The sequence below is a fragment of the Mangifera indica genome, chromosome 1 (genome assembly GCF_011075055.1).
Source record: "Mangifera indica cultivar Alphonso chromosome 1, CATAS_Mindica_2.1, whole genome shotgun sequence".
Classification (NCBI taxonomy): domain Eukaryota; kingdom Viridiplantae; phylum Streptophyta; class Magnoliopsida; order Sapindales; family Anacardiaceae; genus Mangifera; species Mangifera indica.
In genome coordinates this window covers 26,673,634-26,699,891 of record NC_058137.1, presented here as the reverse complement: position 1 = coordinate 26,699,891, position 26,258 = coordinate 26,673,634, and the positions used below count along the sequence as shown (strand labels likewise).

Genomic DNA, 26,258 nt, shown 5'->3' with positions numbered 1-26,258 from the left:
GCTAACAACTTATTTTTTCGGATCAATTAAATCATGTTTGAGGTCGTTTTGCATGACTTGATGATTTTGTGAGTCTAGTTTTTTTTTTTTTTAATAAAATATTAATAAACCTATAATAGTTTAATATATTACATTAATATTATTAAATTTTTGCTTTTTAATTTTGAATATAAAAGATAGTAGATAAATATATAAATTACAAAATTTAAGTATAAATATTATAAAAATTAAGTGGTTTAAATATAATTTTTAAATTATATTTGAATTATCAATTCTATGTCGAATTCAAGCCAAGATATTATCCATTCGAAGAGCGCAAACTCAAACTTTTATAATAGGTTTAAAAAATCTTTTATTATCAAAATTAAAAAATTATTGTAAAAATGTATTATTATAGAATATATAAATAATTATTATATTTAATTGTAATAATAAAATAATATTTTAAATTATTTTATTTAAATATTTTTAATATATTAAATTAAATTTATTAAATTAAGATAAAATTATAATAAAATTAAATTTAAGTTTAATAATATTAATTCTATATTATTATAATAATTTTGTATCCTTTACCAAATACATTTTTAAGATAATGAAACCAAACTCCAATCAATTCATGTTTATCTCTTCATTCAACTCTTGAATTTGGACTTTTAGTTAATAGTTCAAAGTTCAAACTAAGGTCAATGGACTATTTTCCACCCAAGTGTGGTCACATGTTTTTAGTTATATTTATAAGGTTTAAAAAATTTAAAATCTAATTAATTCATTAATTAAAGTTAAAATTTTTTATTAAAAATAAGAGTAAAATCATTATTTTATTAATAATATTAAAAAAATATAAAATTTATTACATTTTTCTTTTAAATTTTAAAAATTAACATTTTATCTTTACCTAAAATTTTTTAATTTTAAAAAATAATATTTTCTTCTCAAATTTTAAGGTTTTTTATGAAAAGATCTAGACCTTTTTCAAATTGTTTTTTGTATGTCGATCAATAGTTTAAGATAAAAAGAAGAAATCATTATAATTGAAAATGAAAGTTGAAAAAATAAAAAAAAGAAATTGAGAGTGAAAATATGATTTTTTAATATTAAAAATTTTTAAATAAAAATAAAATTATTAGTTTTAAAATTTAAAAAATATATATATAAATTTTATATTTTTTTAATATTATTAAAAAATAACAATTTTATTTTTATACCTAACTTAGAAAAATCTAACAATAATTATATTATCAATAAAATTTTAAATTTTTTAAAATCTACGAACGTAACTAAATTTGGAGAGACAATAGTCCCTTGGCCGTCAAACTAAATGTACAAAGCAGTGACTAGCGCTAGTCATGGTCCTAATGCCTGCTGGCCTAACTATCCCAAAACCCAGCATGCTGATCTCTCAATCACATCGGTGACATCACTCTACTCGTCACTCACTCAATCTCCTCCCTCGACTCCCAAGCTTAACTCATATTCATTCCCATCAGTCTTCGTACAAAGAACCTTATATCCTCTTCCTCCCCCACACACTCACCCTTTCCTTTCTCGTCCACTTATTTTTTCACCAGTGGTTCCTCTTTCCCTCCTACCACCGCTTGCCACCTCGGATATCTTCACATGGCTTCTGCTCAACTCAATTATGAAAAGCAACAATGTTTAATCCCCAATTTGTCTTGGACTTGGTGATGATCGCTGAACCACCACCTCCACTCAATCTCTTCCTGCCCATACGTTTTTTCGGCCTTATTCTATTCATCCCTTTTTAATAATCAGAAAATTAATATTGATACGTAATTACTAAAATGACATTTTCAGTTATTTTAGATAAAAAAATGTTAAAAAGATAATTATTTTCGATTAGAAAACTTTTACCTTAAAAAGAAGGAAAAGCAAAGTCATGGATAAGCGTGGGTTAGGGGCCCACAGGACACGTAAGAGTCATAATCGACAGTTCAGGTGCGTATCACATGGGCTCTACCCCATTGTGGACTGAAATTGTCCACGTAGGATGGACTAGAGAATCTGCCGTCGCCTTTGGTTTATTAGTTGACACATCATCACCCAACCAACCCCTCATGAAAATATCTTGTAGATGCCCAGTAATTGCTGCTACACACGCAACGTATTCCTCCGTAACTGACTTTCCACGCGGCATGGTTTTTAGAGAATCCTTTATTAATTGCTTTATTGGAGGACGGAGGACGGATCAGGTGTACACGAACCACTTTTGATGACGCAAAACACGGATTAATCTGTCGCCACGTAGAATCAGTGTGTCTTGGCAGCCGTTGGTAGTACGGTGATTGTGATAGTGTTTCTACTTTGAAGGAGTACTTACGTACGTATCTTTAAAAATATTTACTAAATACAAAAGTTATATTAAACATACAATTTTCTTAAGAGATATTTTTCTGAAAAGTATTTCCGAGTATATTTCCAACAATCTAATCTTATTTTCCAGTATTTTGCAAAATACTTGTTGTGCTCGTTCACACAACGGATAAAACCCGAGAAGATTTTAATTCGTCCAACTTGAACGAAATGACTGAACTACCCTTCGAATTAACTTGATTAAATGCTGAAAATCAGGGTTCTTTGGCTTCAATAAATCGGTTCCAAGTATTGAGATTCTTTTTTTTCGTCTGTGTTCTCCATTTCAACTGCTGGAGAGAAAGAGCCAAAGCCAACCAAAGAAGAAGAAGAGAAAGAGAAAATAAGAATGAGAAAGTGTGAGCTGTGCGAATGTTTACCGAGAATGTACTGTGAATCGGACCAAGCTTACCTGTGCTGGGAATGCGATGAGAAGGTTCACCGCGCGAATTTTCTTGTGGCCAAACACTCGAGGAGTCTCTTGTGTCATGTCTGTCAGTCTCTCACGCCGTGGAAAGCCTCCGGCCCGAAGCTGGGCCCGACGGTATCCGTGTGCGATGCGTGCGTCACTTCTGCTCACTGTGAAGTTCATGATACTGAACTTGTTAAACGTGAGAATAATCAAAGTGAAAGAACAAGCGGCGATGATGATCTTGATGAGGATGATTATGATGATGATGAGGAGGACGGCGACGAGGAGGAGGAGGAGGAATATGATGATATCGAGGTGGATTATGACGAGGAGGAAGATGATGAAAATCAAGTGGTTCCGTGGTCAGGCGATTCACAGTATCCTCCTCCTCCTCCTGTAGTGAGTTCTTCATGTAGTAGTAGCTGTCAAGAAGATCAGGTTTCATTGAAACGAGGTCGCGGATTCGGTGAATTTTACTCTGATGTAAGGCTTGTTCAATCTCTTTGTTTTGTTTCGTTTCGTATTAATAGATGCTCTGTTTCTGTGGATCTGGCGAAATGTGATTTGGAAACCAAAAAGAATAAATGTTTGTTTTGTGTGCCGATTATAATCAATGAGTAAAACAGAGTTTGTTTTGTGTTTTCTGAACAAATCAATTGTTTATTTAGTGAAGCGGAGGCAAATAAATGCTTGAGTGGTAGCTTTCGTCTGTCTCGATATTTTCAATTTTTTTCGTTTTATTTAGTTTTCTTGGCAACCAAACAGACTTTTGATTCTCTCGAAAATTTTACGAATGCAGGATGAAATCGGTTGTTCGACTTCTCAACCGTGCTCTAGAGCCGCCGCTAACGAGGAAGCAAACTATTCTCCGAGCTCATTTAGACCGTTGAAACAAGCAAGAAAAACAGGTGAGGAAGATCGTGGTCAAGCAGATTCAAGATCAACGGCTGTTGTTAGTTCTCTCCACAGACTCCAAAAACAGATGATTACTAACGACCGGGACGCCTCCGCCACAATTATTGGGATCCATCAACTCAGCAGAGATGAGAACCAATGATTTCTCTTCCACTAACCTTACATTTTGAGGTATCTTGTTCTTTAGTTATTACTAATCAATGTTAAAACTCTGTACCCTTAGTTAACTCTGTGTAGATCAATGGGGCCTATTTATTGTTTATTGTCTATTTTTTCTTAAAAAAAATGTTGTTATCATATTGTTCCTTCAAATGGTACATTTGTGTACTTATTGTGCATGTAATTTTTTTCTATTGTTAATTGGTGTCTTTAAGGATATAATTTCTGTATTGCACTAGTTTGAATCTTTATGTGTGAAGATTACGATGAAAAAAAAAGATGAATGGATTGCATTTTGGAACATTAGAGTAGAGATAACTCAGAAAAGTGAAAACGTGGGGGTAGGAATAGGAAAAGTGAATGGGTTTCAAAATTTATGGTCATTCATGGCTTGGTTAGGGTAATGTGGGCTCATCTTCTGTCTTCATTGGCTAGCTAGGAAGCCCGGACCTTTGTCTTGGAATGAATGTGATTGTGATCGATACGGTCAAATAAAAAAATTCTTTTTTTTATTAAAACAAAAATTAACTAAATCCTGTTACTTTGTCATAGTAACTGGTTCCTTTGACTAGGTCTCTTAGATTTTTATAGAAGATCTTGAGTCACCGTAGGAGAAAAAAGAGGAGTTCGATCGGAGTAATAATAGTAAATAAATAACTAAAAACCCTCATAATTATTGTACTCCGAAACTTTATTATTATTATTTTTTCTCTCTTTGGGCATATTTTTAGTAACACCAGTTTTATTGATGTGATGAGATAGGAATAGAGTGAAAGAAACAAAGAATGGATGGTAGAAAACAACAACCAACTTGAGTGAGTGAAAGAAATATGCTTTTCTTGGGCTGTTGTTGTTGAGCTGATTAGTTAGTGAAGACGGATGTGTATATGAAAATGACAATACTCTTGCTTCACTCCAAATGGGTTAGGGGACAATTTCATTATCAAGTTGGTGGGTGATGGGGGTGTTGGTGATATTGGGTGATTATAATTCTTTACTCACACACTTAGATGAGGATAAAAATCTTGGGTTATGAATAATTAGTCCTATCATTTGTTTGGAACTTTGGGTAAATTTTAAATTTGGATCACTTAAAATTATACAATTAATAATATGTGACATCCAATCAAGTTGACTGAGGTGTCAATAATTTAGTTGTAGTGGTTCCATTTCCAAATGATTCACACCACGAAATGGGTATCATCGGTATCAAATAAAAGCATCTCTAACAGCTAAATTAAAAAATTTATATATTAAACAATTATTTCAAACTTCACTGTCTGATAATTAAGGAAACTACCTAACGGGAACTTTGGCTTGGGTTCTGTTGGGAAACACCATAATGTTAGAGCATTTAAAAGGGATGGCAGACAAGCGTTCGGTTGGTGTTGAATTCTAACATCTCCACAGGTGGCTATACTTAGAGTTATCCTGAATTGAGTTAACTTAGATTTGAAAATTTGATTCTAATGAGGTTGGATTAATTTAATTTAAATGTGAGTCAAAATAGTTGGCTCACTTTTAAAAGCAAACCGAAAAATAATTTAATTTAGTGTAACCCTAACTCATAAATAGATTTAATTTATATTAAACAAACATCAAAATAATGTTATTAGATAAAATATTATTAAATAAAATAAAATTATTTTATACATTATTAGGTAATCACTTTGTCAGTGGACCGCTCACTCAAGCCTTATTCAATTTATAAATTAGTGCTGAAATCAATTTAAATTATTTTTTATTTAAATTAAATTTATCTATCCTTAATTTTAGTTTATTAAACTCAAAGTAAATCATTTTTATTCGAACCAAATTTGAATAAAAAAATATTTAGATCCAACTCAAGACATATCAGTGAATGGTGGTCATCATTAAACAAAAACAAAAATATAAAACTACATACTTAAAATGTATACTAATATTAAATATCAATTATTATTTAGATATTTACTTATTAATACAAATATTTTTAGATGGGTTAAGCTAAATAGACTCTCAAAGATGATTCTCGAAAACTATTAATCCCTTCAAACGATGACATTTATTTTTTTAATAATACCAAGGAATTTGCAATAAGACATCAAATGATGATCTGGAAAGGGTCTTCCATAGTCATAGAAATCCTGCATATACCACAATGCAGTCAAACACGTTTTGCAAACGGGCATTAAAGTAAATTAAAGCCTCGTCAACGGCTGCATTGCATAGTTCACACATGAATAACCATGTTTTCAGAATAAAAACGAGGCATGGCAAGCATGGAATTCCTAACATCTTATGGATTAGCAAGATCACATTGATGACGCGTACATGTCGGCTCTTCACTGTCGACTTGATTGATTCTAGGTCATCTACAACATTTGAAAACAACATTTAAGATAGTGACGTTCAAGAAAATCCTGTTGAATATATAAGGAAAATATCAATACAATTATATATACATAATTTGGGTATATAGATGATGTGTCATCATACGATTATACGATTTTGAATTAAAGAGAAAGTAACATTCAATCACTTGATAACACATCATCTATGTATCTAAATTGTGAGTCAAAAGCATGTACACTAAGGAAAATATTCATCAAATGGGATAAGCTTTGCAAAACTTAATGAGAATAAAGAGTATGGAGATTTTCTAGGGCAATTCTTACCTCCTACTGGAGAGGGTCAAGCCATGACCCCAGGGGCTACTAAGCATCTGCCATGAAACACAGCCAATCAACAAAGTTACAACCAGGCTAACCAGCAACAAATATTAGATTTAGGACCAAAATAATAATCAAGCCCAACATATAGAGTAAATTTCATTGAAATAAAGCACAAAGTAAGATGGTCACTCAAAAGAAACAGTAATGCAGATGATTATGTGGTTTTGAACATTCTTCAAACAAAATCAATCCGATGAGAATCGATAAGCCAAGAATATGTAATGAAGTGCATCTCTGAAAATGCCCGATGCAACAAAATCATAACATCCTGTACTAGTGCTGGAGAAATACTAACTATAATTCATTTTTCATGTCATTGCAGAAAATATGCTTGCCACATAATTCACTCAACATGCATTTTTCAGGGGAAAACCCTACTTCATGCAAGATAACCAGGGTACTTTATAAAGAATATTCTATATTTCAACCCAGGCAAGTCACACCAAAGCATTTTGACAAAAATGCAGTTCTTACTTCAACATCTTGCTTACTGTTAACTATTTTGTAAGCAAGCATATCCTTAAGAAACCAGGAGTTCTGGTAGATGATTTGGTAAGAAGTAGATGGCACCTGGACCTCTTTACCTCAATGGAATAATTCTGGTTAATAGACATTTAAACAGCCAAAATAAACAATTTTTATTAAATCAACTTTACATCACTCTTTTGCCCATTCAAGATTTCCACCTATCTGTCCTAACAGACTTTCTAGCCATTTCATTAAGTAGGACTACACAGGAAAGGGGCCTTAGCTACAGAAGCCCACAGAAAATAAAATAACAATTAGGTCAGCATCTATTCAAAACTATAGGGAGAGAGAAAGAACCCTGGCGATTAGGGAGTCCAAAAAGTGCACCCAAACAATATAAGCATCCAAACAGCCACATTAAAGACCTACCGATCAAAGAATTTCAATTTGCAAGAACGCTACATTATCAAAAGCTTTAATAATACACCAAGATGAAAGTTTCCCTAATTTTCAGCATACCATACAAGAGAAATACAAAAACCAGAAGAGTAGACCACAACAAAGAGCTGATACAAATTACGCTAAGATGAATATCTAACACCGTGTGATGTAGCAAATGCCTCACATGAGTAGATCGTATATATAATTTTGACATGATACTACTTCAGTATGTGGTTGCAGAATATACCTCAGAAATCTCTATTCAGAGCATCTTACATCCTCTTCATAAAAAAATAAAAATAAAAAAGTGACTCACAAACTTTGAAAACATTGTAAAGGGATTAAGGAGACACTAAGAAAATCAGAGATTCCAAGTATGGGTGAAATTCCCAAGATCAACAAATAGGCTTTTAGAAATTGCATTATCAAAATTATCAGGCTACATGCATGTACACATACTAACTGAAATCTGAAGGGTTATGACTTTAATTTAGGAAAACTTAATGGTTACTGTTTATAGACACTTCCATTTCTCAGTGATAGGTGAATTAGATGTACAAATACATGTTTAAGATGTGGACAGAATTCATCCTATCAATCATAAACTTAAGAGGCCAGTTAAGAATAAGATTTCAAGATATACAATTCAGAAAAAAACGTATTATCTGTTTGTTAACTGAAAAAGAAAGAAGTCTAATCCTTATATTCTTCATGTTATATCAAATCAAAACATAATTTTGTTGCCAAATACCAATGTATAAAGTTGTCTACAAAATCAAATAGTGGTTTCATCAAAATTGAAGTGTCTACAAGCAGCTAAATGCTGGCACTACTAAGAATGTCATTTAATCAGAATTTGTTATAAAAATTTAAAAAAAAAATTTCAAATCATCCAAACGATGATGCAATAGATATTTATGATGCCAAAAAAATAGAACTAAATTTGTACTATAAAAACTAGTAACTTCACTACAACAAGATAAACTTCTTCAATTTGATGAAAACATGTTTAGTACTGTTGTCCCATTACATTGCTACTAATGACTGAACTACTGACAATACCTATTGAAGAAAATAATGATGCTTTACTAGTTAGCACCAACCTCCTGGAAAAGCCATCTATTTACCATGCAATCAATAAATTTCCTGCAACAACTAAAACCTTCCCTAAATATCCTCTGTTCCAAACTCTTGTAAAATCATCAATTCTCTGTGATAAGCACAAATCAATCTTACAGACACAAATTTCACTATAAAACACCCAGAAATCCAAGCACTTCTTTTTTTTCCCTACAATACTCATTTTGCATTTCAACAATAAAAACACAATTAATTTCTATGCAAGAACTACATCGTTTACAACCAAATTCACCAACAAGCTTCTTATATCCTCCCTCAAGCAAAAATATATGCAACATTAATTATGAAAGTTGGGTACCCGTGGTTCCGGTTCCAACTTGATTTTTTTCTCACCCCTTGCAAAAAAATCCATCGTTCAACAACTCACAAAACAAACAATACATACACAAACCAGGTAAAAAATAAAAAATAAAAATTGTTCTTATCTGAAAAAAAATCTAACCTTTATGCTTCTCAACTTCACGGTCCTCCTCTATCTCCTCCGGTGCCTTAACACTGACCACCGGCTCACCGCCATCCTTATCCTCAGGATATCTAACAACCACCACAGGGCACACAGAATGGCGCACACAATAATCACTTACACTCCCCAACTTCTCATCACCCCCTCTCCTCTCAGCTCCACACCCTCTACTCCCCACTATCACTGCACTCAAACCCAACCTCTCAATCTCCAAACACAGCCTCTCCCTCATGTCATGATCCTTAACAATGTGTATCTTGTACGGAAACCCAGCCTCCTTCAAAGGCCTCGCCAGATCAGCCGCTTTGGTCGCCGTAAAGTTGTCAAAATCATCTTCCATCTGCTGCTCTTTACGTTCTTTGTAACTGTAACTACCATCACTACTGTTCTCATCAGCGTTCTCCTGGTGGTGGGGGAGTGGGCCCCAGTCGGCACCGAAGAGGACGGACGTGGGAGACACGTGGACGAGGACGACACCGTCGCCGGGACGGAGGTAATTGTCGACAGCCCAGTTGACGGCAAAAGCGGATTCGTCGGATAGGTCAACAGCAACGCCGATCTTGCGTCTAGCGAGGGAGGTGGGAGTAGGGGTAGCAGCGGCGACGGAGACGGCGGAAGAGGCGGAGGTAGAAGCGGGGGCGGGGTGACGGATCTTGATGGTTGGGAGGTGGGGGTGGTCAGAATCAGGTGGGATTTGTTGAGGATTCATTATATTTGAGTAGCGTTTGAGTCTGTGTTGAATTGGCTGGAGGGCAAAACGATCTGAAAACGGTGGAAGTAACCGGGGCTCTGTTTGGCAGAGACCGGAAAAAAGTTAGAAGGATGCGGCTTGTTTTGGCCCAAACTTAGGCCCAAATAAACTCTTAAGTCTAAAATTTAAAAACAAAGGTTGTGGATCATTTCCACGTGTTATTTTGTAAAAATTAAAATAAATTTGTAAATAACAAAAATAACCACTTTTTTGGAGCTGAGTTCAAGTCGAACCCAACTCAAGTTTAGGCTAATTTGAAATTAGCTTCGCTTGATGAGATGAGCTCAAGTATAAATTCAAATTCAACTTATTTGAGAGTAGCTAAATTAAAATTCAGTTTAAGTTCGATTATAGTATCAAATTAAGTCAATTTTTGAGCTAAATTAAGTATTATAGTCAAGCCAAAATGACTAAAACAATAATATTTTTATATATATTAATTAAAATAATATTATTTTAGTTTATTTGTATTAATTTTTTTTAAATTTGTGAATTTGATATGTTGAATACTCTATAAGCTCAAACTTAAACTGCAATTCACTTGAATTGAATTAATTTTCGAACTCTAATAAACTCAACTCAAATCTAATCCTACTACTTTTATGATGAGGCTATTACAATTATTTAACTTATTAACCTCAGAAAAAGCAATAACCTTTTTATATGAATAATACTATACATATTTATTTTAGATACATAAATATATACATAACTTATATATGTCGTTACATGATTGAGTAATGTTTTATTCTTAATTTAAGATCACATAATCAAATGATGATATATATATATATATATATGTATATATTTATATACCCAAAATAAATATATATGATTTTATTGTTTCCTTGTGGCCAACCTCCTGAAAAGCAGTAACTTATGTATAATTCTTAAGGTAAAATATTATAATAGGAAAGTTTTTGATACTTTGTGGGTACATTATAATTTCCAGAAAGGTAATGGTAAAGTAGAGAAAGCAAATCTTTTGAAAGAGTTTTATAAGAACACAACCTTTTGAAAAGAAATAAAGAACTTGGTGAACTGTGACAGCAATTTGTGGACGTGCCGGAGTGGTTATCGGGCATGACTAGAAATCATGTGGGCTCTGCCCGCGCAGGTTCGAATCCTGCCGTCCACGCCTTTTGCTCCTTTTTTGTCCATGGCTTTCCACTTTCCAGCTTGCTTTGGAGTTTCTTCTTTGCATGAACCAGCAACTACAAGGAGAAATAATACATCCTTGCATAATAATTTTAGCATTTACCATGTAATTTATACTGTTAAATTCTTCTATATTATTAATAAAAATGTCAAAACTTCACAATATAAACAAAGTCAAGGTCACCACCCACATAAAATAACGATTCAGGACTTCTGTGAACTCAACCTTCTTACCTGCAGCAGCCTTTCAAAGTAGCTTGACTGAATTTGAGCTTATGAAAAATACCAAAATCATTTGAATGAAACAATTTTTAGCCAGCACACTTTTTTATTCATACGTATGTTTACCTACCTAAACTCACCGTTCTCCAACTGTCCTACACACTTTCCTTAATAATCACAACTTTTCTTGGAACTTCTAGAGTTTCATATATGCATAATCACATGGATGATTGAAACCCAAGAAAATATTTAACCTATGCTTTTGCAGAACTTCCACTATAGGACCAGCAGTAGCATCACTTTTCTGATATGATAAACTTAATCTGGTCTCCAATATGCTATTATATTATCATATATTTATTCAAAGTAGAAGAAGATAAATAATCATATATTTGACACTTGTGATTATGGTCTCATGCATTGCTGTGAAGAAAGCTACCAAGATGAAAAAAATAATACAAGGGGTTATTACTTTATAGTTAACAGAAGTAAAATAGCAAGAAAGAGGAAGACAAAAAACTGAGGATCAATAAGACAAGCTTATGACTGAGCATCCAATCAATCAAAAGGGAGTTAGAAAAAAGCTTCCACATAGCCCTTTACTTCTACTGAAACTAACACAGACTCCCAGTGATCTTCACCTGCATCTATATTTATATTTATACTTATTACAGATTTGTACTGTACTGGTGTTTTGGCTTTGGCTGCCTGCCTGCTTGCTCTGTCTGCAAATTATGCAGCCTTCTGCCATTTTCACTCATCAAATAAATTAGTGTCGTTATAAGAAGGTTACATGCTTTCTTACTAGTTTTGCGGACTTGGTTTTTCTTTCTTTTTTGTTTTTTTCTAACTTTTTTTCACATCTTTCTAAGCACTTCTTAAAGGCGTTATGCTTGACTCCCATATACAGAATACTGATATGCTCATTTGAGGTTTTCAGTCCATGAAAGATGCTCACTGACTCTAGAATGGAAATCCCGTCTTCATATTTTCCGGTAAAAACAATTAAGGAACAGAGAGAGAGAGAGAGTAACACTGTGGACAGCTAGCTAGGGTTTTGAGCTATGCAACAGTAAAAGCTATAGCCTATAGCTATCTCCTCCATTCTGCAGGCTATTTATAAGAAGTTTGTATATGTTGTCCACCATTTTGTTTGCATATTTAAACTCATTTAACATTAAGAGACAGAAGAATAATAGCAAATTTATGTACTACTGCATTGCCTAAAGCTCTTCAGTTCATATGTTTGGAAGACAAACCTTTTTCAGTTTCTTTTTTTGGATCCAAAGAATTTGCTTAGGGGGCATCTATATGCCTAATGACAATTAAATGAGTCTTAGAATTCTCTTGTTAAGCTATAGCTAGACTCAGAAAAGATTGATAAGAGCACAAGATAGATTACAACATGAGAAATAATAGTAAGATCATTAATAAAGCTGATGAAAAAAAATATTAAAACAGTTTCTGACACAATCTTGGGTTGAGATCATAACAAATACTGCTCTATTTTGATGAAGATTGAGTTAATTAACAACAAAAAGGAAACCAAAAAGCTGTAGTTTGGGTTCTGGTCCATATATATAATTAACATCCCTAATCTGATGCAAACATAAATCTTTGCTTGCTTCTAATATGAAAGCTTGAGGGACAAATCAACAGAATTAGAAGATTCATTAACACCATAAACAGTAGAAGTAAGAAAAGAAGCTTCATCACCCACCACTGCAACTGAAGCTTCTGTTGGCATAAATTCCATCTCGTTGGAAGAAGTGCTTTTCCCATCTTTTCCCGGAAAAAAATCATACTCCATTAACACATTTCCACCCCTTGAGTTACCATTTCTGTGTATTGTCTTCACTTCTACACCCTGTCAGTTAAAACCCGTTTAACGCAAATTAGTCTAAGAATTATACGTGAAGATAAATCGTTTTTGCTTTTAAACATGATGTTTATCAAGGTTAAATGATTAACCTGATGATGATTAAGATCGTGACTTGCATAAAAAGCACTTCTTGCTGCTCTTGCACCAAAATCACTTAACCCTTCATTGAAGTTTATGTTGTTTTGTTGATTCAAGCCATGAATATCTGCGGTGTTGATGCCATTGAATCCTGTGTTCTGCCCATGGAAGCGCTTCTTCTACAAGAAAAAGAAGAAAAAAATGTCAAACTAACATCATATGCAAAAATGAAAAAGCACTTCAACATATATAAAAACATTGGGATTAGATAAAGCTAGTAAACCAGCTGGAGAAAATATTGGAAAAGTGAAAAAAGGCAAACATAGGACTAAAAAACTTTACATTCAAATTCAGTCATCTGATAAATAAAAGATCTTGCACTAATTGCATATGCGATCTCAACTCAAACTCTTCTTCTTAACACAACCATTCATAGAATCGTACTTGTTTTAAGCCCAGTCAAGTTGAGATCTAATTAATAACAAAAAAGAAAAGATATTGAAAAAAAACACTTATTAAAATTCATGAATGACATAGTTGTTGTTAAAAGTAAAGTTATGTAATTTTTCTGAAGAACCAAACGGAAAAAACAAAAGTATACCTTTGAGCAAATATCACAGCGTTCAGAGGCGAGAGCCCACTGAGGCTGAATCTTTTGTATTGAAGAGTGCTCGTTTGAGGTCTCAACAAAACCCAGACTAGGTGTCACATCCGGGTTATGATGACCTGATCCACCATCATTTCCAGTGCTTTGGATCATCAAAGCAGTCTGGTCCAAACCCAACAACGACCCACCTCCAACTCCACCGAGAACGGACGCAGCATAGCTTGTTGCTCCGTGCAACACGGGAATACTGGGAATCGGCTTCATTAAAGCAAGGTGAGGAGAGTAATAGTGTTGGTGGTGGTGAAGATGATGAGCCTCCAAAGGGGGCATTTCACCCATTTTCCTCCACGTAATTTCTTGCATCCTCAAACGTTCAAGCTGAGCCACTCCCATGCCTCTCTGAGGCTTCTTCTTCTGAGACGCACCGGTTTTGCTGCCCACCTTTCTTCCTCTACAGCTCTTCGTAGCTTCACCTTTCGCCTCTCCCTCACGATCAGATGCAATGCAGACCAAGCTGGGCTCTTGCATTGCGTTGTTGAAACTCTCCATGAATAAGCTAAGGCTGGGTTGGTTTATAAAGAGCAAGAAGATTCAGAGAACACAAAGTATTATATTGAAACAAAAAGAGAGCTTATTAAATAATTCATTTCATAATTCAGTGCATAGAATTTGGTGTTTGGAAATGTCCCAAAAAGTGCTTCTCATACATATTTATTTGTATTATTAAATTATGAATTAGGGTTTCTGAAAGTGTTAATTTTTTGCTATTTCAAAACGTGCTTTCAAGACCAATTTTCAATTCAACTTGTCTCTACCGAGACTCCCCTTGTAATTTTAGCCTCAACATAACCATAGCTTTTCTCTGAGCAAAATACTATTCTTATTGCCACCATGATTTACCGCACTTTTTTCTCTAGCGCGTGCTTCCACGCTCCAAAACTATAAGTACGGATTATGTATGTGCAATGTACACGCTACAAGGGAAGCGTGAAGACGGAGTCTCTAGAATGGTACCTACGGACAGGTGTCAAGAACCCAGATGATTCTCCAATTCTACCATGCAGTTTCTGAGGCGCAGTGGATGAACACATTGAAGGAAGCTAAGTATAGAGTGTCAGAAATTATGGCAAAAATTAGCAAAAAATCATTAGGGTCTTTTATTTTTTGTTTACCTTTTGATAATTTTTTCTTCAATTGATGAGAAAAAAAGGAAGAAGAAGAAGAAGAAGAAGATTTGTTTCACATTATTTTATGCACTTTTAATGGCCATGATCTTCTGATGAAAAGGGATTTTGAGCTGATCAGGTGGCCAAAATCAATCATATTAAGTAAGATTTTATGATCTGCCCTATAGTGTAGCCTAGCAATCATACTCTCTCTTATTATAGAAATTTTTATCATAAAGTTTGGTGACTTGTAATATGACAAATCCTTCCTTGAACCAATTGAGAAAGAATGTTTCCACTTTATATATAATTATTTTTTAATTTTAATTAAGAAATTAATGCATATGATATTAATGAATATTGTGAAACAAAATTAAATGATTTCATTGAATTTATGTGCATGAGAGATTTGACATTAATTATTGGTAATTGTAGAATGAAGGTGCTTTATTCTTCCTTCTAAGTCAACTTTGGAGCCTCCATTCACCACTATCCAATTTGCTGCTCCATTTTTAATTCTTGAGTTGATGCTTCAGTTGGGTAGTTCGGTTTAAGTTTGGTTTCAATCCCCCTCTAACTATACTGGTTATTTTATTAATAATATTATATATTTTATTAACAAATTTCGATCATCTATTCAATTAGTTCAAATGAGATAAACTCAAATTAATTATTTAAGATTTTATTTGAATTCGACCAAACCCATATTCAAACTCAGTTTAACTCAAATTCATCCTTACTATCCATCAATATGCTAACGAAATTTTTGGTCAGTGTGATTGAACAAACCACCATCAACATGATTTCAATGAACTTCCTCGATAATATTGTTTATGTTAATGATAATACTATTTATCACGTAAATAACTTTTAATAATATCTCTAACCAACTCAAGTGAATTCAAGTTCTAAATAATTATTTAGAATTTGATTCAGATATAAACCAAATTGTTTTCGTATTTAACTTAATTCGAATCAAACTTTATCATCCATTAATCTAAAAATTCAATCAGTGTGACTAAACAAACCACCGTAAACATGATTCCAATGAACATCTCCAACCCTTAACACACAAATTCAACAAATTAAAACAAACCACATGCTTCTATCTCCTCTTTGGGCCCTACTACTTTACCATGGAACAACAGAACAAATCCAAGGTTTTCCGTACAACTAATTGAACTTTTAAGACTCAATTATAATTAATTGTTAATTATATAATTAGTTGGAATCAAACCCGGCTATCCATCAGTCTAAAAATTTAGTCAGTGTGATTAAACAAACCACCATAAACATGAGTTCAATGAACATCTACAGCCCATAGCACACAAATTCAACAAATTAAAGCAAACCCGTGCTTTTATCTCCTCTGTGGGCCCCACTACTTTTCCACGGAACAACAAAGCAAGTCCAATTTTTCCGTACAACTAACTGAACTTTAAGACTTAATTATAATTAATTGTTAATTACAGCGAAATTATGATATAATAATCCAAAACGCCGCGTGGAAGAAGTGGGCGGCCGATGTCGGGGTTTGGCACGTGCGAAAAAATGCAGTGTTGGGACAGACATGAAGGGATTCTTGGGTTCTGGGAAGCAGATTGTGCCCTGCATGGAATGGTTAGCTCTTTTTTTTTTTTTTTTTTTTAATTGATATTTTATTATTTATTTGCTTTTTGGGATTTGAGCGTGGATTGAAATGTGCGGCTTTGAAGTTCAAAATCTAGAGGCCTGACTTGCTGAGGAAATATTCTGGAATTTGCTTCACAATTGGGACCGTTTAGGCAAGTGGTCAAGCTTTATAATTATAATTATATTAATATAAATCTCATTTATAATGTATTATCCCGTGTTACACATTACTAGCAAAGGATCTAATCTACTTTTTAAGATAAAAAATTGGGTTTACGGTTGGCAGATTTTGAAAACCTAATTAAAGATCTAAATAATATATGTAAAAGACATTATACAATAGTATAAATAACTGAAAGAGCTCAGATAAAATAACTGAAAGAGCTTATATTCATGTTAGTTGTGTTGTTTGATAATGAAAGTATGACTTATAAGTTCTAGAGACATTTTTTTGCATTATGAAGTCTCATTGGACTTTTTGATGAATCGAGATCCCATTGAATTAATTTTCTCATTTGCCTTGGTGAGCAGGTTAAAATTGATCGATGGAACTTCGGCTAATTTCTTTTTTTTCTCTAACAAGGCTTGACTAGAATCTGAGTCAAGATTTCCCAAAGGTTTTATGTATTTATATTATTAGTTAATCATATAATAATACATGATTTAAATATATAATTAGATAAATATAATATTGCTAAAGAACTTAATGCCAGGAAGTCTTGGCACAAAGGGCCTGACGTTGACAAACTTGGATGAGAAAGCTTCAACCGTTTCTTAGATGCACACTATCCATGCATTAGCATGTTGTTCATATGTAAAGTTTTTCATGATACAAAAATCTTTCATTGGGAAATGGAGTCTCCATGGAACCTCAATATTGTTGAAAAAGAATTATCCATTGATTAGAAAAAATGAATTAAGGAAGAATGAGGAAGGGCTGTAGAGTCGTTGTTGGCTTGAGAAAATTGATATAAAGGAAGGGGAAAGATAGAGTAACTGTTAGGTCTAGCTTTATCTAACTTGTGAAAGATGTAACTAAAAAGGGAAGATCACAATCCCTCTCAAATCTCCAAATATATATGGATGGACCACAGAGAGAAGAAACACAAGCATCCAAGATGTAACAATGTAATTATGTGTTTAGATCACAATCTCAACTGGGATTTCATTTTCTTTTTCTCTCATTATTTTCTCAGAGTTTCCCACTTACCAAGCAGCCCCACAGGAAAGAAAAAGTACACTGCAAGAGGGGACAGGAGAAATCAGGATCGTTGAAAGGAAGGGAAGGGGCAAAATCTGAGCAACAAATATTCGGAATTGGGGTCTGGGGGTTGGCATTTATGTGCACATTGGGGCTGTAATTTGATGCATGAAAATGTCACTATCATCCGTTAGTTGTGTTGCAGAAAAACAAAAGCAAAGCACAGTACAAAACAAATAACACAGACAGACATAATTTTCTTTTATGTCTGTGACATGTCTGGCCCTCCAAAACCCACCTACTTTCTCATTCCTATCCTACCCTGTCCTATTATATATATATATATATATATATATATATATATATTAAGTTATTAAATGAGAAAAAAAAAAAAAACCCTTTTTGATAAAAATGAAAAGAAAACCAAGTAATTTATGGAAACTCAAAAGAGTTCAATGTTAGTTAACTTAATTCTTAATTATGCTCAATTATGCCTAAAAAAGTAATTTGAACGAGAAAAGGAGAAACTTTTTGTATAAAAAAGTTGTATAAAAAGAGTATGAATAACAACTTTTCATGATGAAATCTTTTACTTAAAATAAATTAATTATGTTAAATTATAAAATTAGGGTCACATCAAATTCCAACACAAATTTAGTAAAAAATGTGTTGCTCAAGTCCTTGGTACTTGTTCCTTCCCTTGAAAAGAAACTGATGATAACATTAGAAGCATGATACTTTTGAAGGTCATGAATGGTTACTGCTTTGCAAAAATCCAAAATTGTCATTATAATTTCAAACAGTGTAACAATAACTAGAAAATCCATTTTAAAAGGGATTTGATTAAATAAATTATCAACAAGAACCCAATTGAAAGTAAAAATCTTGCAAACAACAATAGAGAAATATTTTCCTGCTATCTTCTGTTAAAGAAGTAACACCTAAATATTTCTGAAAACCTCCTAATTGATCCCTCTGCGGAACATAAAATCTTTTATCAAGAACAGTACAAAGCAACCAGTAACTATACTTGACTAATATTTTTCAAGTCTATGCAAGGTATATAGGAGGAAAAGTCGCCAATCGTGTAAAAAGTTTCGGTCACCTTCCTGAAGAATTTCACCTCATATACAGTTTTGGTTACTCCACATTGCAGTATAACAATTGAACAATAAAAAATAGTTGGCTAAGTAGCTAGAGGGACAAGAAATAGAACTATGAGGCACACAAAAATTGATTATTATGGTACAGCATTGTAGTTTTTAATGTGATCTACTTACATATTTAATGAACTTTTTGCAAATGCAACACTCTCTGGTAGAACAAATGATGCACATAACATCCATTTTCCTGGGGCAACATGCCTTACTCTTCGCATTTCTACATTAACAGCAACCTCTGATAAAGCAATTCTTATGCGCTGGAGAAACAGAAAAATGAAAAAATAAAAAAGAAACAAAAACATCAGGGAAAGAAGAAAGAGATGATCTTGGCGTTTGGGTAATTCACAAACAGAGAAATAGACACAGATGATGAATTTAAGCACTATACCTCATGAAAGTCAAATTCAGGGTCTCGAGCTTTAGAGAATCCATAAACATGGATCATTGGGAATGTGAATTTTGAGTCCTTGCGTCTATCTCTGTATATTCCTCTAAAAACATCTGTTCATAAAGGTGAAAGCCTAAGGAGAGGCAGAGATTTGTTCAAAAGTTTGCATTAAACAGTTCCATCCTTTTAACTTCATAATTGAATTAAACTTGAGTTGATAATTGTCCTTATCATTTTGCAATTGCCTTAATCAACCAAAAGATCACTTCCTGGGTAAGGTTCTCAAAAAGCAATCTCCTTTTACAAAACATTCTAGATAAGCACATTGCAGCTAATGTAAGAAGATGTACCAAAACAGCCATAGCAAAATTGACAGCAGGCTCACTTCAAGAATTTTGCCAACACAAATTGTAATTGAAACTGACCAAATTTACTCATGAGTATAGAATGAAAGGCGGTTTCGTAATGAGTTTGGAGGCATACCTAAAAATTCTGCTGCATCATTTGGTAAATTCATAACCACTTGTGTTATGGACTGAGCTTTGTCACTGGCAAACATAGCATCAATGAACCTCCTGCCATCCATGTTATAGACCTAAAAAGTAATATACAAGATCCTTCACTCAAAGCATTGATTCACCACTAATCCCTTGTTTAACAAACCAAACTAAGTCATTCTCACAATATAATGCACAAATAGAAGTTTCCAAACCACACCTGAATCTTTCTCTCTAGTTTATTGAGGACACTATTTCTTTCCAGGTAATCGACTGCATAAGGATTCAAATCATTAGCATATACACGTTTCACTATCCTTGCTGCAGATATAGCAATTGGGCCAACACCAGCAAATACATCACCTGTCAAATCAGAAAAAAGAAACATAGGAGAATAAGTGCACACATTTAAGCATCTTAGTTGTGGTCTTACAGAATATTTTTATAAAGAAGATACAGTGGGAGACAGAAGAGGTCACAGGAAAATTAGATATGAGAACATTAACCAAAATATAACATATAGTAAGAACAACCCAAAAATATGACCAAAAATGTATGGATTAGAGATGCAATCAAACTCCACCCCAGAAACATAACAATAGGTCAAAAAGACCATGATGTTTGCAGAGTATCAACAATACTCTGCAAGCTACCAGAGTAAAACAGTCAAGATAAAAACATACAAACCACATCTTTGTGATTGAAACCATTCAGAAGCCTTTGCCTTTCAGTTGCAAGCTTTGAATTCCAATATCTGCATGAAAGATGGATTCATAAGATACTTGTTGTTTTCTATTTTTTGGACACTAAAAAGGATTGATTACATAGGTTGTAGTTGACAGATTCATAATGAGACACATCTTTGACTCACCGAAAGAGGTGCTGCTAGCCATCTATTGATGTCATGAAGTACACAAAATTTCTTGACGATACCAATATGAAATCACATTTAAGGTATATGAAAAGGACGAGTGGTTCTTTCCAATATATTAAAGCGACACAGGAAACACAGTCAACTAGGTGCCACACAAAGACTTCAAAGAAGATGAATTGACATTTAGCTATACATGTGTCACTCAAAGGCAGCATTGGATGCCTGACTCAAATAAAGGAACAAAGCATGACCCTGGTTGTTAAATGGGCTTGCTTTGCTGAAAGAGAACACTGCAATTTTTGAGTCACGATATGACATTATGCTCACTAGGGAGATGAATTTTTTCGTGAGCTTGAAAAGAAAGGAGAACATACACTGTAGCTAAGTCAACGTTAAATCGCAGTCCATTCTCAACTGCAACAGTCACAAGGGAATGATTTCCAGCTAGAACCTCAAGTTGCATGGTTCTGTAGTCATTATGGATGGCATCAGTTTTATTGACAACTGTTTTTATTTTTGGCTTGTTTTTATCCAAAACTACCTGAAATAAGAGCAAAACCTTCTTTAGAAGTCATTTCTCAAAACCATATGGTCAAAGCAGTAAACAATATGTAATTAAATGTAAACACCTTTGCTATAAGATTTTTGTAAGGTAAATGCTCATCTCTAAGGTTCAGGTGTGCAATATGCCCAACTGTTTCAAAAGATGACGGGACAATCACACCCTCCGGTAATAAGGCCTCCAATACCTGCATGTAACAACAGGAGTTAATAATTCACCATCATTTCAATCTTTCAGCGTTTCTCAATGTAACAAATACCATATCTTCCTAGTGGCAGAATCCTAAAGCAGAAAGTGATACAAACTTACAAAAGCTTCGGTCTATGGAGAAATTGTGATATTTCAATGATTGAAGATACAAGTGTACAACATTCAGATTTTAGGAGAGATCGAAACCAAAAAGGTAAACATTTTACCAATGTCATAACTGAAACTGACCCAAACCAAACAGTTAGAAGAAAAATGCCTACAATTAAAGGTTCCAATTTTATCCAACCCAAATGAACAATTATTAAAATCTAATGTGCAGATGTCAATGGCAACTTCATGTGCATTCATATTTTGCCATTACCATATATATAATATATATACATACAACCGTTTGATGGTTTTTAATCTTTAAATTTATAAATTGAAACAGGACCTTAGTCATCAGTTCTGTCTGGACATAATTATGTGAATCACTTTAACAGACTAACAACACTGTCATAAATGACAGAAGAACAATGTTGATCCTCAAATGATAAAAGCAAGGAAAACCAGAAAAAAGAAATATTATATAAATGTACACAGAGAAATTTCAGATTGAAATACCTCATCCATTAGCCAGTAATCATAATACAATGTGAGCCTGCATCTCACAAGCTCTAAAGCTGGTACCCCATTTTCCCTCTTATCTCCTTCAAATACAACCTGAAATACAGATAATAGCATTACATATAACACCATCAACAAACAGATAAGCAGTAATAGCAATAATCCTTAAAGGATTTCTCACAACAAATAAACAAAAGAGAAGCCAAAAAGCAGACAACAGACTGCTAAAAATGATTATGTCCCACAAGTTTTAGCCACTGAATCAAGGAGTAGCCAGAACTTAGCCAACAAAAACTTCCTGAAGAAAATGGCTGTAGAGCTTTCAGATAAGAGTCGCAGTTGAAATAATCTTCATCAAATTGAAAGCCACTCAATTCTAGGACTATCAACACAACATTCAAAAACAAAACCGATTAAAAACCAAATTCGAAATGAAAGTGAACTCACAAAAGGCCCTAATTCCTTTCACAATTGAAATGCTCTTTCTTTACCAACCAACAGCATGGCACAGAAAACAAGGCACCAATCCTGTTGTTACGTATGAAAGCTCTTCTATTCTAGAACTATCAACACATTATGCATAACCTAAAGCAACATAAAAACCGAATTCACAATTAAATGAACTCACAAGAGACCTTGATTGCTTCAGGAAATTCCTCCACGTCTTTATCCGCCAAATCTTCATCTAAAAGCAGCAATCTTGTTGCTCCTTTCCATTTCTCTCCACCTCTAAAATCCTCCCCTAACAATCCCTTCATTTCTTCACTTTCTTCTTCAACAACCTTCACCACATAAATCTCCTCTTTCCTCCCATTTCCCTTCTCTTCTGCCTCTCCCTTCTTTTCCTTCTTCTTCCTCCTTTTCGGCCGTGAAATCTTAGCTAAATTCCGAAACTTAACAAAACCGCGAACGTTAAAGCTCTTAACTAACTTATCCCTATACAAAACAGAATTTACAGGATCTAAACATTCTTCATCAATCTCATTTTTACTATTATCTTGTAACAGAGTGATAAATTGAGTATCCACATCATCGCCAGGCACGCGAGCAATGTTGCGGACACGTGGCCAGTTCAGGAGGTGACCACGGAGGCGGGACTCGAGGGCAAAACAGTCTTTGGCAGGGACACGGAGGGCAGCAATGTCGAAAATTCTAGTGAATTGGGATTCATCGAAGACAGGATTAGCTTCATCTTGCAGTTGTTTGGGGATTTCTGTAGTTTTGCCTTTGAGAAGGGAAGGACCGTAAGGGAGGGGGTGGTTCGTGATGGCGACGGGGGCAGGGGCAGCGGCGGCGTTAGATAGGGCGGAGAATAGAGAGAAAGTGATAGCAAATTTTGGTTTGGCGAAGAGGAGGTGAATTGATGAAGAAGAGAAGATCGAGGAAGGGAGAGGGTTTGGTCTCACGAAGAGTTTGGTTGTGGCCATTTTCGGGTTATGGATAAGGGGGTTTTGACGGGGTTTAAGATTCAGTGAAGCAGTGAGAAAGATAATTCCCACTGTATTGGTACCGGGCGTGGTACTGTAATACAGCACCAGTACATCTCTTGGATTGACCACCCCTACGGCTTAAATTCCTTTTCCATTTGGTTATTAGAGCAATGATAATTTTGGCTGGTTCGTAAGACAGCCAATCTTCTTTTGTTAGAATTTTAAGAACATAGTTAAAAATAGGTTTAGATTCGATCCAAATCAGCTCATTTTCGGTTTTAAACAATTAAGCTCCAATAGGACTAGTCGTAACACAAAATTGAATCAAGTCAATTTAATTTAATTGAATCACCTAAAAATTATCGATAAATTCATCTTTTTAAACAAATTTTGTTCTTACGACGACCTTTTTAATCAGTTTTTTTAATCTTTATCACCCTTCTTTAACAATTTTTTTTTTTACGAGCTTATCAATAATTCGAACGAGTTAAGTTTAATTTCAAATTAACTATGTTAAACTCAAAAAAAAGAATAAACCCTTGTTCAGTTTCTGTTAAGCTCAAATCACACCCAATTAAAAGATGAGTAGATATTGTTGGTCTGTGAAAACTTATCGATCAATCAATGTGAATAAAATCCAACTTGCAAAGAAATTTTAGAGTTCACCTTAACTCTATGAAGTGCTTTTGACTGAACAAAAACCCTAGTTGAAATCTGCAAAAAAATACAGTTAAGGAAAAGAAGAACAAATGCAGATGATAAAATATTGATTCACTTATCAGACAAAATACCTCTGCCTTTTCCACTTCTTTACAATTTTTTACACATTCAAACAAAACAACTTTACATTTGAGCCAAAAACCTGAAACTAAACAGACAAATCAAACCTACACTAGTAATAAAAATACAGTTGAACCTTTTGCAACTTCTGCAGCTCAAACTCACTTTTCATAATTACAATTTTCCATATCCGACTGTACAGAGTCATCGACCGTGCGGATTGTGGCTCTCTAGAAATCTATCAATCATGTTCTTCTTAATGTAGAATCAAGGTGGGTTGAATGGATAACGAGATTTTGTGACGGAGTTTTTGCAGTAGACCAACAAGGCACCAAAAAAAGCCAAGTTGCAGTGCAGAAAATGGCACAACATTTTCCCCATAAGACCAAAACAAAGAGGCTCATTAGAAGAAAACACAACCCAACATTGGGGCCAAAACGTCCTTTTCCACTCTCTTGCATTGGCATGTTTTCCTGCTTATTCTGCTTCATTCTCTCAAATGTGTTTATCCGAAACGACTTGTTCCGATCGAAAAGCGCTTTGGTTTTGTCATACAAGGACTTGTTCCGATCGGAAAACGATTTGGTTCGATCGGATAATGACTTGATTAAATCGGAAAATGACTTGGAAGACTTTGAATTGGAGGAAACTGATGAAGAACGTGTGGAAGATGTGGTTCCAGACAAATTCGAAGAAAAACCTAAAGAAGAAGAACTTCTTCCACTTCCAGTGTCCATCGTTTCTTGAGTAATTGAACCTCCATTGAATAATTCAGAATTTTCAGGATTTGCTGACAGCGTCCCTTTTGATGCTTGCTTCTGCTTCTTTATCCGTTTTCTCTTTTTAATCTTCTTCGCCTGTTCATCAACAAACAAAATATAACATATAACCTGACAAATCAATAATGGAAAACAACAAAATTACATGAAAAAAAAAAAATTAAACAAAGCACCAGTGAAGTTTCAAACAAAATGGCCTTGAACATGCGCAGCAGCTTCTTGCTACTGCCTTTCTTCTTCATTCCCGCACCATACTCACCACCTTCATCCACCGCGGCCGCCGCCGTCGGCATTACCCTCGAAAACACGATGCCCTGATTCTCTCCAACAGCAACGTGCGTAAAACCCGGCTCTTTTAACTCGTCCGTGCAGCCCCCGACGGAACGTACTGACCCATCTTTGTTCAAGGCAAGAAGCGGAGTCCCCGGAGGCCTGGTACAACACAAGAAGAAGTTCCTGTTGGCTTGGCAGTTATTTTTATCGTTGCTTGTGATGAAGTTGGTGGTGGTTTTTGAGTTCATAACGTGAGACTGTACTTGTGGCGGTTGTGAGAGAAGACTAATTTTGTTTGTGGGGGGAGAATATTTAGGAGGAAAAATCTGAGAAAAGGAGGGGTGTTCATGAGGATGGCGATTCCGTTTCTTAGGAAGGTCCGTTCAAAATTAAGTATACTAGTGGTAACTGTTAAAACGGAAAATCTGATAACGATAATAATTAAAGAATAGACATAATAATCCAGCTGCATTTGATGTTATTATTAGAGTTGTCTTATTTCCTAATTATTTGATAAAAATATAAGCAAGGTTTTCAAAACCGAACCGGATCGGCCGATTGAACCGATCGGTTCGTGAACCAACACTATAGCCGAGTATAGATGAAGGAAAAACCGTTTTGGGGTTGAAATCAGATTGGACCGCGGTCCAACCCGGTCCAGTCAAATCCTTGTTCAACGCTGCATATAAAACACTGTTTTCTTTTTTTTTTCCCCTGTTCCTTGCAGTGCACGCAGACGCAATCCTGAGTTGCTGTAGCCGACGAATTTCCTATTCCTTGCCGACGACAATTGAAAGACGGCGACCGACGACGACACTATCGTCGAGGGGTGTTGGTTTGCAGGCTCACAAGGTAGCAATTTCACGGCTATATTTGCAAGTTTCACGGCGACTTCTCGACTCAGACGTTGGCTG

At 34.5% G+C, this 26,258-nt stretch overlaps 5 protein-coding genes and 1 non-coding gene across 7 annotated transcripts; 2 read left to right on the top strand and 4 right to left on the bottom strand.

The window, feature by feature from the left end:
- The first annotated feature begins 2,441 nt into the window (after positions 1-2,441).
- On the top strand, positions 2,442-4,081 carry LOC123223399 (zinc finger protein CONSTANS-LIKE 2-like). Its single transcript, XM_044646569.1, has 2 exons — positions 2,442-3,268; positions 3,585-4,081. The coding sequence occupies exons 1-2, from the start codon at positions 2,723-2,725 to the stop codon at positions 3,840-3,842; spliced, it is 804 nt and encodes a 267-aa protein (XP_044502504.1). The 5' UTR covers positions 2,442-2,722; the 3' UTR covers positions 3,843-4,081.
- Positions 4,082-5,864: 1,783 nt separating this feature from the next.
- On the bottom strand, positions 5,865-9,933 carry LOC123223385 (universal stress protein PHOS32-like). 2 transcript variants are annotated; one of them, XM_044646557.1, is made up of 3 exons: positions 9,065-9,933; positions 6,517-6,563; positions 5,865-6,261 (listed from the first exon to the last, which is right to left on the bottom strand). In XM_044646557.1, exons 1-2 carry the CDS (start codon positions 9,792-9,794, stop codon positions 6,556-6,558), a joined length of 738 nt encoding a protein of 245 aa, XP_044502492.1. In that variant the 5' UTR covers positions 9,795-9,933; the 3' UTR covers positions 5,865-6,261; positions 6,517-6,555. The 2 variants fall into 2 exon arrangements, with proteins under 2 accessions (XP_044502492.1, XP_044502483.1); XM_044646548.1 differs by having other exon boundaries at positions 5,865-6,213; positions 9,065-9,930.
- A 959-nt stretch (positions 9,934-10,892) lies between these two features.
- Positions 10,893-10,974, top strand: TRNAS-AGA. The gene has a single exon. It is a non-coding gene; the product is annotated as a tRNA-Ser (tRNA).
- Positions 10,975-12,843: 1,869 nt separating this feature from the next.
- Positions 12,844-14,359, bottom strand: LOC123229970 (protein SPOROCYTELESS). Its single transcript, XM_044656076.1, has 3 exons — positions 13,778-14,359; positions 13,188-13,355; positions 12,844-13,083 (listed from the first exon to the last, which is right to left on the bottom strand). Exons 1-3 carry the CDS (start codon positions 14,330-14,332, stop codon positions 12,844-12,846), a joined length of 963 nt encoding a protein of 320 aa, XP_044512011.1. The 5' UTR covers positions 14,333-14,359.
- Positions 14,360-18,868: 4,509 nt separating this feature from the next.
- On the bottom strand, positions 18,869-23,684 carry LOC123209085 (tRNA (guanine(37)-N1)-methyltransferase 1). The gene is made up of 9 exons (XM_044626843.1): positions 22,718-23,684; positions 22,080-22,178; positions 21,334-21,453; positions 21,079-21,245; positions 20,514-20,584; positions 20,051-20,193; positions 19,817-19,928; positions 19,334-19,446; positions 18,869-19,202 (listed from the first exon to the last, which is right to left on the bottom strand). The coding sequence occupies exons 1-9, from the start codon at positions 23,507-23,509 to the stop codon at positions 19,059-19,061; spliced, it is 1,761 nt and encodes a 586-aa protein (XP_044482778.1). The 5' UTR covers positions 23,510-23,684; the 3' UTR covers positions 18,869-19,058.
- A 603-nt stretch (positions 23,685-24,287) lies between these two features.
- On the bottom strand, positions 24,288-25,880 carry LOC123193236. Its single transcript, XM_044606089.1, has 2 exons — positions 25,245-25,880; positions 24,288-25,149 (listed from the first exon to the last, which is right to left on the bottom strand). The coding sequence occupies exons 1-2, from the start codon at positions 25,590-25,592 to the stop codon at positions 24,538-24,540; spliced, it is 960 nt and encodes a 319-aa protein (XP_044462024.1). The 5' UTR covers positions 25,593-25,880; the 3' UTR covers positions 24,288-24,537.
- Between the last annotated feature and the right edge of the window lie 378 nt (positions 25,881-26,258).

Coding starts and splice junctions, on each gene's coding strand:
- LOC123223399 (XM_044646569.1), top strand. CDS start 2,723: ATGAGAAAGTGTGAGCTGTGCGAATGTTTACCGAGAATGTACTGTGAA. Junction 3,269..3,584: donor TCGGTGAATTTTACTCTGAT/GTAAGGCTTGTT, acceptor TTACGAATGCAG/GATGAAATCGGTTGTTCGAC.
- LOC123223385 (XM_044646557.1), bottom strand. CDS start 9,794: ATGAATCCTCAACAAATCCCACCTGATTCTGACCACCCCCACCTCCCA.
- LOC123229970 (XM_044656076.1), bottom strand. CDS start 14,332: ATGGAGAGTTTCAACAACGCAATGCAAGAGCCCAGCTTGGTCTGCATT. Junction 13,356..13,777: donor GCTGTGATATTTGCTCAAAG/GTATACTTTTGT, acceptor TTTTTCTTGTAG/AAGAAGCGCTTCCATGGGCA. Junction 13,084..13,187: donor ACGATCTTAATCATCATCAG/GTTAATCATTTA, acceptor TTTAACTGACAG/GGTGTAGAAGTGAAGACAAT.
- LOC123209085 (XM_044626843.1), bottom strand. CDS start 23,509: ATGGCCACAACCAAACTCTTCGTGAGACCAAACCCTCTCCCTTCCTCG. Junction 21,454..22,079: donor ATTACTGGCTAATGGATGAG/GTATTTCAATCT, acceptor TGTTACATGCAG/GTATTGGAGGCCTTATTACC. Junction 19,447..19,816: donor TGATGCAGCAGAATTTTTAG/GTATGCCTCCAA, acceptor CTTTATGAACAG/ATGTTTTTAGAGGAATATAC.
- LOC123193236 (XM_044606089.1), bottom strand. CDS start 25,592: ATGAACTCAAAAACCACCACCAACTTCATCACAAGCAACGATAAAAAT. Junction 25,150..25,244: donor TTTTGTTTGAAACTTCACTG/GTGCTTTGTTTA, acceptor GTTGATGAACAG/GCGAAGAAGATTAAAAAGAG.